Source organism: Lissotriton vulgaris, chromosome 4_1, assembly GCF_964263255.1.
Source record: "Lissotriton vulgaris chromosome 4_1, aLisVul1.2, whole genome shotgun sequence".
Taxonomy (NCBI): Eukaryota; Metazoa; Chordata; class Amphibia; order Caudata; family Salamandridae; genus Lissotriton; species Lissotriton vulgaris.
The window spans coordinates 1952595377-1952610445 of record NC_141691.1 but is presented as its reverse complement, the minus strand read 5'-3'; the positions used below and the strand labels follow the sequence as shown (position 1 = coordinate 1952610445).

The following is a 15069-nucleotide window of genomic DNA, read 5'->3' as shown; positions in this document are numbered from 1 at the left end:
AGTATATCTAAAAGCATAAAATCGATAAAACGTATTCCTAATTCATAGCGATTCCTAATTAAAAAAGCAGATCTGATAAAGCTGAGCATAGAACTACATATAGCAGCAGTTGATAATGATCTCAAATACTCAAAACCTTCCTTATATGTACATGGTCGAATATCACTCAGGAGAGGTTTAATAAAACGATCTCTTGGAACTTTATAAAGTGAACAAAAAAGCACAAAGTGCATAGTGCCTTGTTGAGGTACATTATTGCATGGACAAGGGGGGAGCCTCTCACACCAACCCCCTTGTTTAGGGAAGGCCCCTAAAAAGTGCAGTGCATTCAACCGGAGTCTCGTCAAATACAAACGCCATTGTGTATGTATTGTAAAAGACAAATAAAACTGTTGCTGTAGTATAACTACTTTGTCTAATGTATGTTTATCTTGTCTGGGCGAACCTAGAGCAGTATAATATGTGTTCTTGATGACCATCTTCACGTCGGGTTTAATAGAGTCAGGGTTTTCGTAAAAAATGTTCAGGCCTATTTTATGAAAGGTTTCCTTCTCATAATGTATCCATGGTATCATCATAGCCTTATCCAGATTCATACAATCTTTTAAAATTTCTTTTGAAAACAGCAAATCTTCTGAGGTCCATATTTTCCCCCATAGAAGCAGGGGGGACACATGAATTCTATCACTCACGAAGTCTAAACCCACCTCGGAATGACAGAAGGTATTCAGAGAACTATTCGGAATAGATAAAAGACGTTTTAAGAATTTGTTCTCCATAATTTGTAGTTGCACACTTTTGTGGTATCCGCATACCCATGCCCCATAGGTCGCTACTGGCAAACATTTGGATTTATACAAGCTCTTGAGCTACGCTATTGGTTTTTGGCCCAGTTTACTGGTGAAACGGAAAAGGCCCTCTATTGACCTACTTGTCTTTTGGAGCCGGGTTTTTTTTTTAAATTGTCCCAATTCAGTGTTTTATTAAAAAGATTTCCTAAGTAATTAAAATTTGGGACTTTCTCGATGACCATATTATCAACAATATATTTACAAGTTTTGGTTCTATTTGAACCACAAGTCATTGTGAATGATTTAGTGAAATTAACCTTAAGATCAACATGAACTCATTAAAAGCATTTAAACATTTTTGCATACAGTTTGCTGTTAGGGTCATCAACACAGTATCTTCTGCATAAGACAATAAGGATATGTATTTACCATTTATTTTAGGAAAGTCTAAACCTTGTTGCAATAAAAAAAATTCCAAACCATTTGTGTATACTAAAAACAAAAAAGGGGTCAAAATACAGCCCTTGCGGACGCCTTCAGTTGAGGCAATGGGCCCGGTTTTTTCACCGCCTGGACCATATCGAATGGCTACAGATGTAGCGGCAGGCAATCTGCGCAACAAAGTGAAGAGCGACTCCTCAAAACCCATATACTCCATTAGTGACCATAGTTTTCCCCGGCACACACTGTCAAATGCACTGGATAAGTCCATAAAGGCCAGGTGAATTGAAACACCCTTGGCCTTTATGTACTTACCATGATCATGGCCAGGTTAAGGCATTGTTCCGTGGTCCCCCTGCCTCTCCTGAAGCCATATTGGGTGTCCACAATAATGCCAGAGGTGTTTGCCCAGGTCTCCAGGCGTCTATTAGAGAGATTGGCCTATAACAACAGGAATCACTTCTATTTCCTTTTTTAAAAATAGGCACAACTACCGCCTCTTTCCTTGAGGATGGAATGAGTCCCACGATTGTCGCCTTAAAAACATTAAGCAGCAGGGGTGTCCAGACTTGGGGATTATTTTTAAATAGATCCAGGGGTACAGCATCAGGCCCTGGTGCCTTAAGGAGATACCTTTTCTCAAACCCTCCTCAACTTCACCCAACGAAAGCGATAAACTAAGCTGTCGTGCAGTCTGAATATTAAAAGGAATATCGTCCTCACACTCATTTGATAATGAGATGCCCTTTGGGTTAAATATCTTGGAGTAATGGGCCTCCTAGGCCTCCCCAGTTATGTGCGCGGCCATGGTCCTATTTTCATTATTGAAAAGCGGGCGATTTCTAACCTCCCAAAATATCCTACTGTCTCTCAAATCACTAGCTTTCTCAAGGTCATCCCAAGCCTGCTTTTTCAGTTCTACTTTCCTTTTTTCAATGGCCTTTTTATAAATTTGCCTTGCTTTCCTAACCATTACTTTATCCCGTGGGACTACATGTAATGCTCTCTTCAAAATTGTTTGGGCTGCAGAACATTCGGCATTAAACCATTTGATATCAGGTGGGCTACCCTTCCTGGCTGGTTTAATCAAATTTGAGGCCACACTATTACAAAGAACTTCAAAGTTATATAATATCAATTCTGGCTCAGAGGTAGCCGTCAGACAAGTCATTATTTGGGTTAAATTAGCTTTAAAAATAATTTCCTCCAATGCCTTAGGGTCAATCTTATCCCACTTTAACCTCATCCCTTGATTAGGATTATATTTTATTGGATATTCAAGGGACTTTTCACTTGATGCCACAGTATTTAACAATAGAAAAAGGGGGGTATGATCGCTGGTAGGGTTTGGTTCTACGCTGAAATCATCAGCAAGATATAGATATCTGCTGGAAATCATCATAAAATCAATTACACTCATACACTCCCCGGCCCCTTGGAAAGTTGGAAAAGGTACCATTGGGGTGTTAGTCAATGTATCGAGCATGCATTAGTCATTTGCCACAATAATATTATTTAAGGCATCACCCTGTATGGTATGCTTAAAATGTGCCAGAGGTTGTTCATTTGTGTCAAGTAGCCCATAGGCCTTGCTCCCGCTATATTGACATAAAGTGCAGTTAAAATCTCCCAAAGGGAAAAAAAAATTCAGTCACTTTGGCAATTTCTACCTGATAAGAATCAATAATAACCGATGTCTGCGTGTCCAAGATATTATAATACCAATTAATTAGAAGCAAGGGTACAGCAATCAGATTGGTACACAGAGTAAGTTGGTACCAGGAGGAGTCCATTATTTTATTTATCTTTAGTGACTTATACCAAACCGAGATTGACGTCATTAGGCCACCCTTTGCCCTCCCAGCCAGAGAGGGTTCAGCCTGAACAGTTAGAGAATTATATCTGTCTAAAAAAAGATTCTTTCTGCTCCATGTTTCTTGGGGACAAATAATATCGAATGATTTGATATACTCTACCCACACCTCATCTGATAACCTTCGTGAAATGCCTGCCACATTCACAAGAAATTAGGCGGAGAGTACATCTATCAGATTGACTATTTATTGGATCAAGATGTTTACTAATCCTCTTGTCCTGTGGCTGCTGTTTTGATCTTATGTGACGCTCCATTTTTGTAGGATTGGGTTGCCATAAGGGGGGGGCGATAGAAAAAGCCCAAAGGTAGTATTAAAAGCCTTGACTTATTCATGATTTGATTAGCCACCCTATCAATTATAGCTCTTACCAAACCCAGGGCCCTAAAAGTCAGTACAATACAGTCTCCCTCCAATGACTTCTCAGTTGGTCCAACCCATGATTTATACCGGTCTTGACATTTACAAGATGCAAAGATTTGTTCCTCAGAGCGGGCTAGTCTTCTCCTTCACCAGGGGCTAAAGGGGGAACATTTGCTAACACAACGATATATGGTGTAGTTTGTGGAGGCAAATTAAGGATTGATTCTGGGCCACTGTAAGGCAGATGGCATGAATAGCATTCCGCAGCAGTGGCCATAATTGGGTTTCCTTCATTTTGAGTATTTTGCGCCCCTAATACTTTCTTAATTCTTGGAGGATTTATAACTTGAGTACCACTCTGGATCGGGCAAACTATTTCCATTAAAGGGGCATTTATTTGGAGACTGGCATCACTTGTATTCCCCCTTGGGTTCCCATCTCGGGTTATGCTTTTACTAAAGGAATCTGGGTTGTGAGCACCCCCATTTCTAGTTTTTCCCGTGGGCTCATTCAAACCGAGTCTAGTTTCAGCATATGAGGCACAGACACTAGATAGTTGACTATGTGTGATAACCTACTTTCAATAACTGACAGTTTGTGGAGGACAGGATTTAAATGAGCGTTAATTACCGCTTCCAGTTTGTCCCAAAAACTTTCCTCCAGGTCATGTTCTAGGGTTGGTGTAATCAATGTAGGTACTATATCTGCCGAAGCTATGTCTTGGCTTGCCTCGGATGTAAGTTCGGTAACTTCTTTGGTACCCTTCCTTACCAGAGGCTTAGGAATATGATGAATCTGTTTACGTGATCTATTTATTGCCTGTCCCCTTCGTTTTTTAGGGGGTGAAACAGAACAACTTCCGTTTATTTGCTTAGATTTTTGTGCCCTCGTGACTACATTAGGTTTATCTATAACAACAGGAGAATCTAAAATGTCCTGGGTAATGGGGGATTTGGCCGGCGATAGTGAACACCCATTAATTTGTAACCCTCCATCAACCATGTCCTCATGTGGGTTTGGGCTGGTAGCGGTATATAGACTCTAACATTTGAGAGTCTAAGGACAATCTGCGTTCAGTTAACTTAATTTCGTGTATTATAGCGGATTCAGCTCTTATTAAAAAGGCATCTAAAGTACCTACTACTCCTTTCCCTTTGACATCTTTTAATTTTGCCATTATTAGTGTGCCCCCACAATACACTAATTGTCACCAAATAGTAGAAGCTCTACAAAGGGCAATACACATATATCCCAAAATCAATAGCGACCAGCACCAGGTAATGTACAACATTTTTCCAGTCCCGCTTTGCGATAATGAAACAGTGTCTTCCATGGTCCGGAGGGTTAGATGTTAATACCATGGCCCAGCCCGGCCTCCTTCGGCCCCTGGCGGCCTTTTGCCCGGGCTTAGCACAGCGCACGCCTGCGCGCGTCCCGCGGGACGGGAGATACTGGTTGATTAAATTCACCCGGTAGCGTGGAGGGAGGGGCTGCAACTCCACTATCAGCCCGCTGTCTCCTGGGGCGCGAGGTACCTCGCAGCAGTGGCCCACAGCACATAACGAAACGTCTCCCGCGAAGCCGGAGGTGCCAGCAGTGTTTATTCCCCGGTAGCGTGGAGGGAGGGGCTGCAACTCCACTTTCAGCCCACTGTCTCCTGGGGTGTGTGGTCCCTCACAGCAGCGGCCCCGCAGCACAGAACGAAGCGTCTCCCACGAAGCGGGAGGCGCGAGCTTTGTTTATTCCCCCGGTAGCGTGGAGGGAGGGGCTGCAACTCCACTATCAGCCAACTGTCTCCTGGGGCGTGTGGTCCCTCGCAGCAGCGGCCCCGCAGCACAGAACGAAGCGTCTCCCACTATCATCTTTTAGGAAGGAGATAAAGATCTGGTTATTTAAATAGCACGTAGCTTGACTTCAATCAGCGCCAAGACACATTGTGGTAATTGCAGCATCCTCTGATCTCCATCTCTCCCTCATGGCTACCCCAGCCCAGAGAACTCAAGCATTGCAGCAAAGCAAAGCTTTGTCAGACTAATGAAAGTACAAATCACAAAGCATCAGACAGAGGTGCAGAAAAGAAATCAACATATTTTGAAGCACATCAAGACACAAATTTGTCCCAACTGAAGGTGTAAACTGACTTCAGAGGGATTGCTTGTGGCCAGAACGACATTATAGACTTTTGTAGGAAGGTCAAAGACTCAACCTTTGATGCTCCATATCCATGCATGAAGGCACTGCCTGGGCAGATTTGGCTGCAGGACCGTGGCCTGTTGCTGTGATAGTCAATCCTCCTTAAGTGCCAGCCTGATCGGAGGGCTGATGCACATGCTCAGGACACCATACTCTCCATGCCAAATCTGGAGCCACAAGAATGACTTGGGCCCAGTGGGTCCTGACCATCTTGAGAAATCTGGCAGGAGTTGTATTGGCAGAAAAGCATTAAGGTTGGCCTTAGCTGGAGAGGAAAAGCGTCTCTAAGATTACCACAGTGGAACCTGCCGACATTGCATGTTCTCTGTGGTGGTGAACAGATCTAACCCGGGTTCTTCCCAATTTCTAAAAATACCTTCCACCACCTCCAGATGGAGCCTTAATTGGTGATCTGCTAGGTATCACCAGCTGAGTTTGTCCACTGGCGTTCAGAGACCCGTCTAGATTTTGAACCACCAGGGAATTGCACAGATGTTCCAGGACTGTCCAGAAACACAGGGCCACTTGAAGCAGAGTTCACAACCCAACCCATCACGTTTGTTGGAATAGAACATGAGGGTTCTGTGGTTCATGAACTGCTGAACCAGCCTTCCCTTGATTGAAGAAAGAAAGGCTTTCAATGTCAGGCGAATCACTCACAACTCCAATAGGTTGATGCGGAGTTGGGACTCCGCTGGAGACCATTGTCCTCCGATCTTCACCACTTCCAGATGGTCACCTCAACCCAGGAAGGACACATCTGTCAATTCAGTCCTCTCCAGTTAGGGACGGGAGAGGGGTCTGCTGCTGACCCAATCTCAGTTTTGCTATTGACTACGATATCCGGACCAGGTCAAAGAGATTCCACTGATGCTTCACCCACTGGATCTTCAGGTTACGTTATGTTAAAATTACTTTTAAATAACATGTACACTCGTAGGTGTCTTGGCGCTGCTTCTATTACAGTGGTCTTACAACCCTTCTGAGACTGAAAAGCCATTATATGCTTGGAAGCGAAAAAGTAGTGTTTTTTTGTCCCCGTCGAAGGATAGGAAATCAGACATGGATTTCATGAGCGAAGGGAGAATGTTCCACAGTTTGGACGCACTCACAACATAGCTTTTTCTGCTCCGATACGAGAGTCTGAAAATAGGGAGAACAACATTTTTGGAACAGAGAAAGCTGCCTGGTGGGACAGAACCATGTAAAACTATTCATCAGATTTGCCTGGCCTGTGTTGTGAAGTGCCTTATGGGTAGCCAATGGATCGTACACAATGCATATCTAACGATTTGTATTTAGGAATTCCAAGCAGCATGCGTGCTGCTGGGTTCTGGAGAACCTGAAGCTTGTTTAGAAATTGCTCCTGTATATTCAAATAGAGACCACCGCAGTAATCAAGTTTTGACATGAGCAAGGGCGTCACAACCATTTTTTGTAAGGGAGGATTTTCTTCTCTATATTCTTTTATTATATAGGGAGAGATGGTAGCATTGACTTGCCATCTAGTAGGACTCCTAGGTTTTTTACTTTCCGAGCTGGTAACAGAAGATTTCCAAGCTCTTGCACCCACCAGGATGGGGAACAAAAGGAGACCTCTTTGCCAAAAAAGATGATCTCTGTCTTTCCTGAGTGTAGATTAAGGCAGTTCATACTCAGACAAAAACTGATTGAGAGCATACAGTTGCTGAATCTGTTGCTGCTATCGTCATCATTACTGACTAGGTAGACTGGAATCTGGGTATCATCTGCTGAGGATGTGAAGGAGAAACCAAAGCATCTGATCAGACTGGCCAGTGATGATACATATACATTAAAAAACGCTGACCTTGGGTTTAGTTTCCCCTACTAGGATTACTCCAGGGGCCCAGCATCCTACATAATCTCTCCCCCATTGGATCCATCCCTAGCCCAAAGAGGAGTGGAAACAATGGGCACCCCTTCCTGGATCCTCTAATGAAAACAAAAGGATTCCAAGACCTCGCCTTCCGACTGCACCCTACCACTGTATATACACAGGGCCCATGCCCGCCTGCCAAGAGTAGTTCTAGCCCAAGGAGTCGATCACCTGTTCGATGTCTAGAAATGCAAGGGCATAAGCATCTCCTTGCAGCTGTGGGGCATGATATACTTGCTAAACCCTCCTCAGATTGTGGCGAGTATTCTTCTTTGGAATGAAACCAGACTGGTCTGTGTGTTATAGAGCTGCAAGACATGGGGAGCAAATGCGCTGCTAGTATGCTGCTAAGGAGCTTTAAACCTAGATTTAATCGTGAAAGTGGCCTGTACGAAGTGGCTTCCGTCGGGTCATTGCCTTGTTTCGGCGCCATCACAATTAGTGCTTCACATGTGCATGGAAAGCTTCCCTTTTGGAGGGTTTCCTGATACACTTTCAGCAACCTATCAGCTGCCATATCTGCATAGCGGTGGTAGAACTCCGCAGGCAGACCATCGTTCCCTGGGGGTTTTGCGATTTTCAGCACCTTAATCGCTGAATCTCTTCTCGACGCATGGATCCATCCACAACTTTACGGTCCCCCAAGTCCAGGCTCGGTAGCAGTATTTCCCCCTCCTACACCTTCCCTCACTAGGTACTCCGCTCGCCGACCTTCCAGGCCACGCTCGTTGCGCAGCTTAGGTCTAATTCAGACGTGTCTGGAATACCCCATTGATAACTACCTGTGTACTGACCAGGGCCAATATGGTCATGTATCGCTGGCACTGGAGTCTGTTATTTCTCCTGTCCAGCCAGTTGGGCAAGCATCGCTCCAGTGTTGTTGCTCTCTGCATGCAATCTTTGTATGAAATGTGCTGGGCACCAGTGTGATATGAGAGAAAAGCAGTGCATGCAGTTGTAAGCTCAGCTATGCAGCCACCTTCACCCCGGAAAGCAGCACAAGTGTGCATGGTGTTGAGATCCTTAGAACATGGATGACAGGGGTAGGTAGGTAGGAGTAAATCATCCAGTAAGTCAGGATTCCTCGTATCAGAGAAAGCGCTGCTCCATGCAAGTGATTTCCGGCAAGGAATGCATGATAGGAACCAGCGACTACCTTGTGGTATGCTCCTGAGCAGACATTATAGGATGTGCATGGGCCCAAAGGTGCATAGAATCACTAATTATAAGATTAGGGCAGAGAAGTGAACTAACACTTTAGATAAGGGCCAAAAAGGCTTTGTTGTGAGTCAAATAGTAGGTGCAGAGCCCATAACATGCAAGAAGTTCCGTATCAATATGTCTTAGCTGGAGCCACCCAGTGGTATAGGTCGTATGAGGCTGTTGCTGCTGCGGGAGAAACCTCAGCGGATGTGGATCAAATCTGGTCAGGTCCACATAGCAGGGTAATGGAGTCTATGATCTGGCAGGCAGAGCAGCAGCAAAGGTGGAACCAAGGAACAGCATACACCTTGCAGGGAAGGAGGGAGCTGCCAGAATCAGCTGAGTGAGCGGCTGAGAGACTACACCGGCCACTGTTAAATAGCCACAGCTCCAGGGTGCTCTTCAAGAGAACGTCACTGGCCCCATCATGGCTGCGATGCGGCCAGCACAGTGTAGTTAAAGTAGTGTGAATTCCAGAGCCACAGGGTACAATTAAGCTCTTGTTGCCGACCATAATGCTACTTAAAGCCCCACCCCCTTCTGGAGGTACAATCACTCACATTTGGCAGCAGGCAATTTCAGCTAAGGTGGAGTCCAGGTCTGGAGTTCAGAAGGATGCTGCCATGTTGCCGGGCTTTCAAGCCACATCCCAAGAACCAGTAAACAGGGTTCTTGTAATAAAACATCCGAGCAGTTTTCCTCACAAAAAATGAAAATATTAAAATACATTAATAAACTTCTTTTGACGGTAAACAGGACTCCACCCGAATGCTAAATCTGTGTGTGAAGACAAGCTATTTTCTTCAGACATGCTCTGAGGAGCTGTAAAAATAGAGCAGATGTGATGTTGCTTTATGGTCAGATTTCTCAATACCCAAGTGAGTTCTGCGCACCTAGAAACAAATATGAAAGAGAGAATCACCTTTTAGGAGTTTGCTTTTGTTTTGCTATTTCTGTGGTTTCCAAATTTCAAAAAAGGATTTTTTGGGAGAAAAGTATAAATGTTACTGTTTGAGAGGTCCAGCCTTGCTGTCAGGATTCTCTTTAAGCATGTGAATACGAGGATGATTTCATGATGGAGACAAACTTCTATTAAATGATTTGCCTAGTCCATGTGTAGGTAAAACCTACTAGAATTTAACAGGGCAAAAGAGTACAGGAAATCTGCATGATGAACCCCCAAAAAATCTGACACTGCATGGGATACATTATGAATTGTACTGAGACAAACTGCACATACCTCTCTACTTCACTCGGAATCAGGGCCTTCATGGCAATTAATTTACTGAGCTTGTAAAACGAAAGGCTGTCAAACCTGCCAGCATTTGCAACAGTAATCTTTAAGTTACACAATCATCGACATGGGGTTTCTTTAAGCCACTGGGATACCATAATAATTGATCATGTATAGAAAGTAAATGAAGTCAAAATAAGGCGTGAAATGAATGCTAATGTTTAAAATGTTTAAAATGAAAAACAGACAATGCTTGTGTTGCTATCCTTACCATTTGCAGTTTCTGGCTTTCGCAATGAATAGTGCCTGGCGGGAGGATCTGTATTTGTCAGGACTTGCAAATCAGGCATGCTGATTACTAATCGTTTACTAAACATGTGCTCAGGTCTGAATCTGGTCAACGCCGCTCTCTCTGCAATTCTTCTTCTTGGGCTTTCAGATCCAACACTAATTTAAAAAAACAAGACAGCATAGGATGGTCAGATGAAAAAAGAATTTAAAAAAGAAAGGAAATGGCAAAATCTTGAGACAAACAGCTCAAAGTTTGGTTCAGACTGTTGTAGAACCTTTGATAAGTAAATTACCACCACTAGGCCTATTATTATGTTTAGCTACTTGTGTTTTGCTAACGTTAACAATACCTCAGCCTTGAATCCATTTGTGTATCCGCTTCAGAGCTTATTCAAGTGTAACAACAAATTCCGAGGGACAGAGGGTGGCAGATTGAATCAATCTATGCCTGCTGTAATCTTACATGCAATTTTACCAGCAGGCTTTGCAACAGCAGATATTTGCCCAAACTCCACGGATCGCTCTACCCGCTATGCAAGAAGCTCACAGTTCAAATCAGTAAGGTCTACAAAACGATCTGAAATTAAGCTTTTGGAAAAACATTATAATGCTTGCTTTCAGTGTTTAACAAACTACAGCAGGCTAAGCCTTTTACAGAAGTATCAGATAGCCATGCAAATATACACCACTACCTTGTTAAATGTGTATACTTACGTCACCCTGAATTTATGTCAGTTGAGTGATACACATATTTATCTTTATAGGCACCAAGAACCAATGTAAGAACAAAGCTGGCCATGCTCTACCTAGCAAAACACAATCAGGAAAAAAGTAACTTTATTTTGATTCCTTTGAAGACGAATTGAACATTTCTGCAAATCTGAAAGTAGATCAACACACGGTTACATTATTTTCAGTAACCGAAGGCAGACTTTGACAACTAATGACTAATTTGATTATCATGATGCACAATAATTTCATAACGACCGTGCAACACCAAATCAATGTTGATGCCAACATCCTTTTCTTTATCCAACTGCAGATTATAGGTATAAATCGAGCTAAAACGTCTTATGAGGATCCTGTACCTAAGAACACATGGGAAGAAATGGCATATTCTTTAACTGCTCTTTACAGGCTATGTGCAATCACTCTGTCTGTACTGGCTCTGTGCCCTCTGAGTGGAAAAAAGCTATGCTGGTCCCCATCTTAAAAATAAAAAAAAACAGCCAACCCATCGAACCAGATTAAATCCAGCCTACAGCATTCTGTCCTTTCCCTGTAAAGATTTTGAAAAAATAGGTGATATTTTGGAGCTTTACCATCTACTTGACCGGTTCAATCAGGGTTTGATCCTGCACACAGTAGCAACGCTGCCCCCGTCTCTCGTGGACGACATTGCAATGGCAGAAAACGAGAGCCATTGTATTACTTTCTCGTTCAGCCACATTTAAAATGGTCACACAAAATCTTGATCCTAAGGTTGGCAGAGCTCTAAGATGGTGACATTCCTATCTGGAGAACTGATGTCAAAGGTTCCCCAAGTTTCTTCTCTGAGCCCAACCTTATTTAATGTGTACCTCCGACCTCTGACTGAGTTGATCTCTAACTATGGAGTTAACTTAATGAAATTACGCATATGATATTCAGTTGATCAGATCTGCGGACCAATTGGCACCTGCACCTTTTCAGATTAAGAATTTCCACACCAGCATATGAGATATCACCTCTGGGCTTAGTGGAAGTCCTTAAAGTGCAACAGAGAGAAAGCAGAGATCTCTGTTGCTCCTCAAGCAGGCGCCTGTATCCATTCTCGACAGCCTTTTGGCTCTGCTGAGTAATGCTGCTCCTATAGCCTTTCCTCTGGTTTTCTCAGTTGAGCACATTGTAAACATGTTTTCCTTCTTTCCCATCCACGCGTATCTGGATTATTTTTTTTAATTTATGGGATCCTCAGACTATCTCCTCAAACACCAGTATTGGATTCAAACCACCTCAGTCAGACTTGCTTTTCTCTTACATGTCACTTATCAGCATTTGAAGTCTTGAATTGACTACATTGGCTTCCCTTGCCTAAAAGGATTATGTTCAAACCCCTTTGTATCGTTCACAAGTCAATTCATCAATTTGACCTTTATATCCCGCATTAGAAAGGTAATCTGTACTATCTCAAGCGCTGGTTACGAGCCGCTGGCGACAACTTGCTCATTCTTCCCGAATTCAACAGAGTTCCTACTGTGAGCAGAGCATTTTCTGTCAAAGTTGACAGCCTCTCTCATGCTCTCCGTTAGATCAAAGAATTCTTACTGAACAAAGAAAAGACTTAAAAACATGGCTTTAGTCTCTTAAATGTACCCGATATGGTTAAGTGTTTAAGTTTGCTGTTATCAGCACCACAACACATTTCTAGGTATCGGTAGCGCTATACAAATCCATAAATACGAATTTATAATATAAAAGACCGATCTGTGACAAGCATTTCAGACAATAAAATTGTCAATTTCCTTTAACACAAAGGTAAAACCACACACAACGCATCTCCAAGTACATAATCCATTTCTAAATCCCTATGTTAGCATTGTAGGGACTGAGAGTAAATAGTTTCAGAGACAAAAGTTGGAATGTATGCATTAAATGCCAACACTTCGCTTCAACTGAATGAGACAACATACTATAATCATTTAAAATAATTTTGAATGTTTTCCTAATAAAAATATTTGGAAAAACAAAGGTACCTGTCAGTTACAGAGGTTGTAGTTAGCTCCATCCTTGTGAAAGCATCCATACTTTTGTTAAGGCGAGCTTTCAGAAATGAGTGGAACATTACTGTCTCCAACACCTACAATACACAGGACAAGAGCACACATACTGTTATTACTTCCAAATACAGCTATTACTTGATTCTTTGTAGATGTCATGTCTGTAATACCATCAATTACAAAAGCAACTAAACAAGGTGACCTACTTCACGTGACCTGGTCCAGATGAATTAGGAAAAATTACTCTACTATATTGCAAGTGATTTTTCCTGCCGCATTCTCTTGTTTCAAAAAAGGAGGATCTTTTTCTGGCTAATTTTTCAAATGATTCAAACATGACCAGAAAAAAACCCATGAACAGTTACATCAATAATAAATACACTAACCCCCAAGCATGTTTTTGTCCACTACCGGGCCTACAGTTTAATAAAACAACGGTTATTCAATTCAATTCAATTACATTTTATTATGTTTTGGCACTCCGAAGAGGTCCACATAAAATAAAATACACAAATACAAATACACATCCTCAGAAATAAAAATGACAACTACAACATTTTCCACTAGACAGGATAATCAACGGCACAAACCTCCATATTTCAATAAATAGCTAAAAATCCTTTAAAAAAGTTAAAAATATTGAAGCAAAACTTTTCATTTGGGGGAGTATATAGGGCCAGTAAAAAAGAATTCACATTAAGTATACTCAATTGCAAACAAATAGATCTTAACCACTTCAACCGAAGTGGGCGCAATGCAGGACGTATAAACAGAACATGAGAACGATCCTGTATAGACATATTGCAAAAATTACATGTAGGAGAGAACCCGTACCATTTTGCCAAAAGAATGTTTAGGGGTAGCAAATCCTGCCTTAGGAGGAACCAAAATCTCCGCACACCATGTGGTAAATCCCAAGCGACATAGGGTTGGGCAAGCTTCATTGAGTACGTATTAACAAGAAAATCGCCTCCCCTCTTTACTTGCATGGACTTCTTGTCCGACATGAAGCAAAAATCCCATGAAGCCTGTTTCAAACGAGATTTTAGCTGGGAGGGAGAGATAGTGAAAAGGGTACTCTCTTCCAAATCAAGAAGTGCCAGCGCTTTTCTAAAGTTCTTAACGATTTGGGAGTATTCCTTTAAGCTGCCCAACAATTCCCCCTTAAGTAGGGATCTCAAAGACCCCATTTCTCCTCTAGCCAGGCTAGCAACCCATCGAACTAGAGCTGACAGGCCCTGTGCCCAACTGCTGCGAAGACCGAATTCAAGTCTACAAGCGGCCACAGAGCAAGCGGGGTTGAGAGAAGTTATAGACCTTAACAATCTTCCTTCTACCGCCTGTAAAAAAAACCCAATGCTTTAGGTCAACCAATTCCATTCCATACAAGAGGGTAGATGGAATTTTTGCCCTAAAAACCTCCAGTAAACAAGCGAAATGTCTTCTCCCGGTCGCGGAATAAAGGGCGCTCAGACTTACCTTGGGATAAAGCTTTAGGGGAGTTATTCTCTATATGAGGCTTCTCGCTCAGGTTGGCAGAGATTATTTTACCTAGAAAGGTGTATGTCTTAACCACCTCCAATTTCTGACCACCTACAGACCAACCATAATTCTCAGATTTAGATTTTTTCTTTCCTGTAATGCACATAATCTTGCTTTTTGTGGCATTTATCCTCATGAAGTGGGTCTCTGCAAAAAGATGTAAGGCCTGCAGACGATTAGCCAGTCCCTTGGGTGTTAAATCTAGGATAAGGATATCGTCTGCATATAGCAGGCAGGAAATAGAAGAACCCCCTACTACCGGGGCTATGCCAACACAGGATGAAAGCGAAGCTGGAAGATCAGCGATATACAGGGAGAAAAGTTATGGGGCCAGGAGGCAACCCTGTTTTAATCCATTAATAGAGGGGATAACCCGCGATAGACTCCTTTCTCCACCTTGTAGCACTTGGCACCAAGTGTCCGTGTGTAAAGATTGCACCAAGTCTAATAGGGGGGAGGCATACCCAAGTCCGATAGCTTT

General features: G+C 42.7%; 1 protein-coding gene across 1 annotated transcript in view; it reads right to left on the bottom strand.

Moving 5' to 3' along the window:
* The window catches only part of DENND3 (DENN domain containing 3), a 566116-nt gene that overhangs the window by 254104 nt on the left and 296943 nt on the right, over positions 1 to 15069 (bottom strand). Inside the window, exons 11-12 of the mRNA XM_086966276.1 lie at positions 13023 to 13126; positions 10268 to 10443 (exon numbers count right to left, since the gene is read on the bottom strand). Coding sequence (XP_086822402.1) covers positions 10268 to 10443; positions 13023 to 13126 — 280 coding nt within the window. The remainder of the gene's footprint in view (positions 1 to 10267; positions 10444 to 13022; positions 13127 to 15069) is intronic.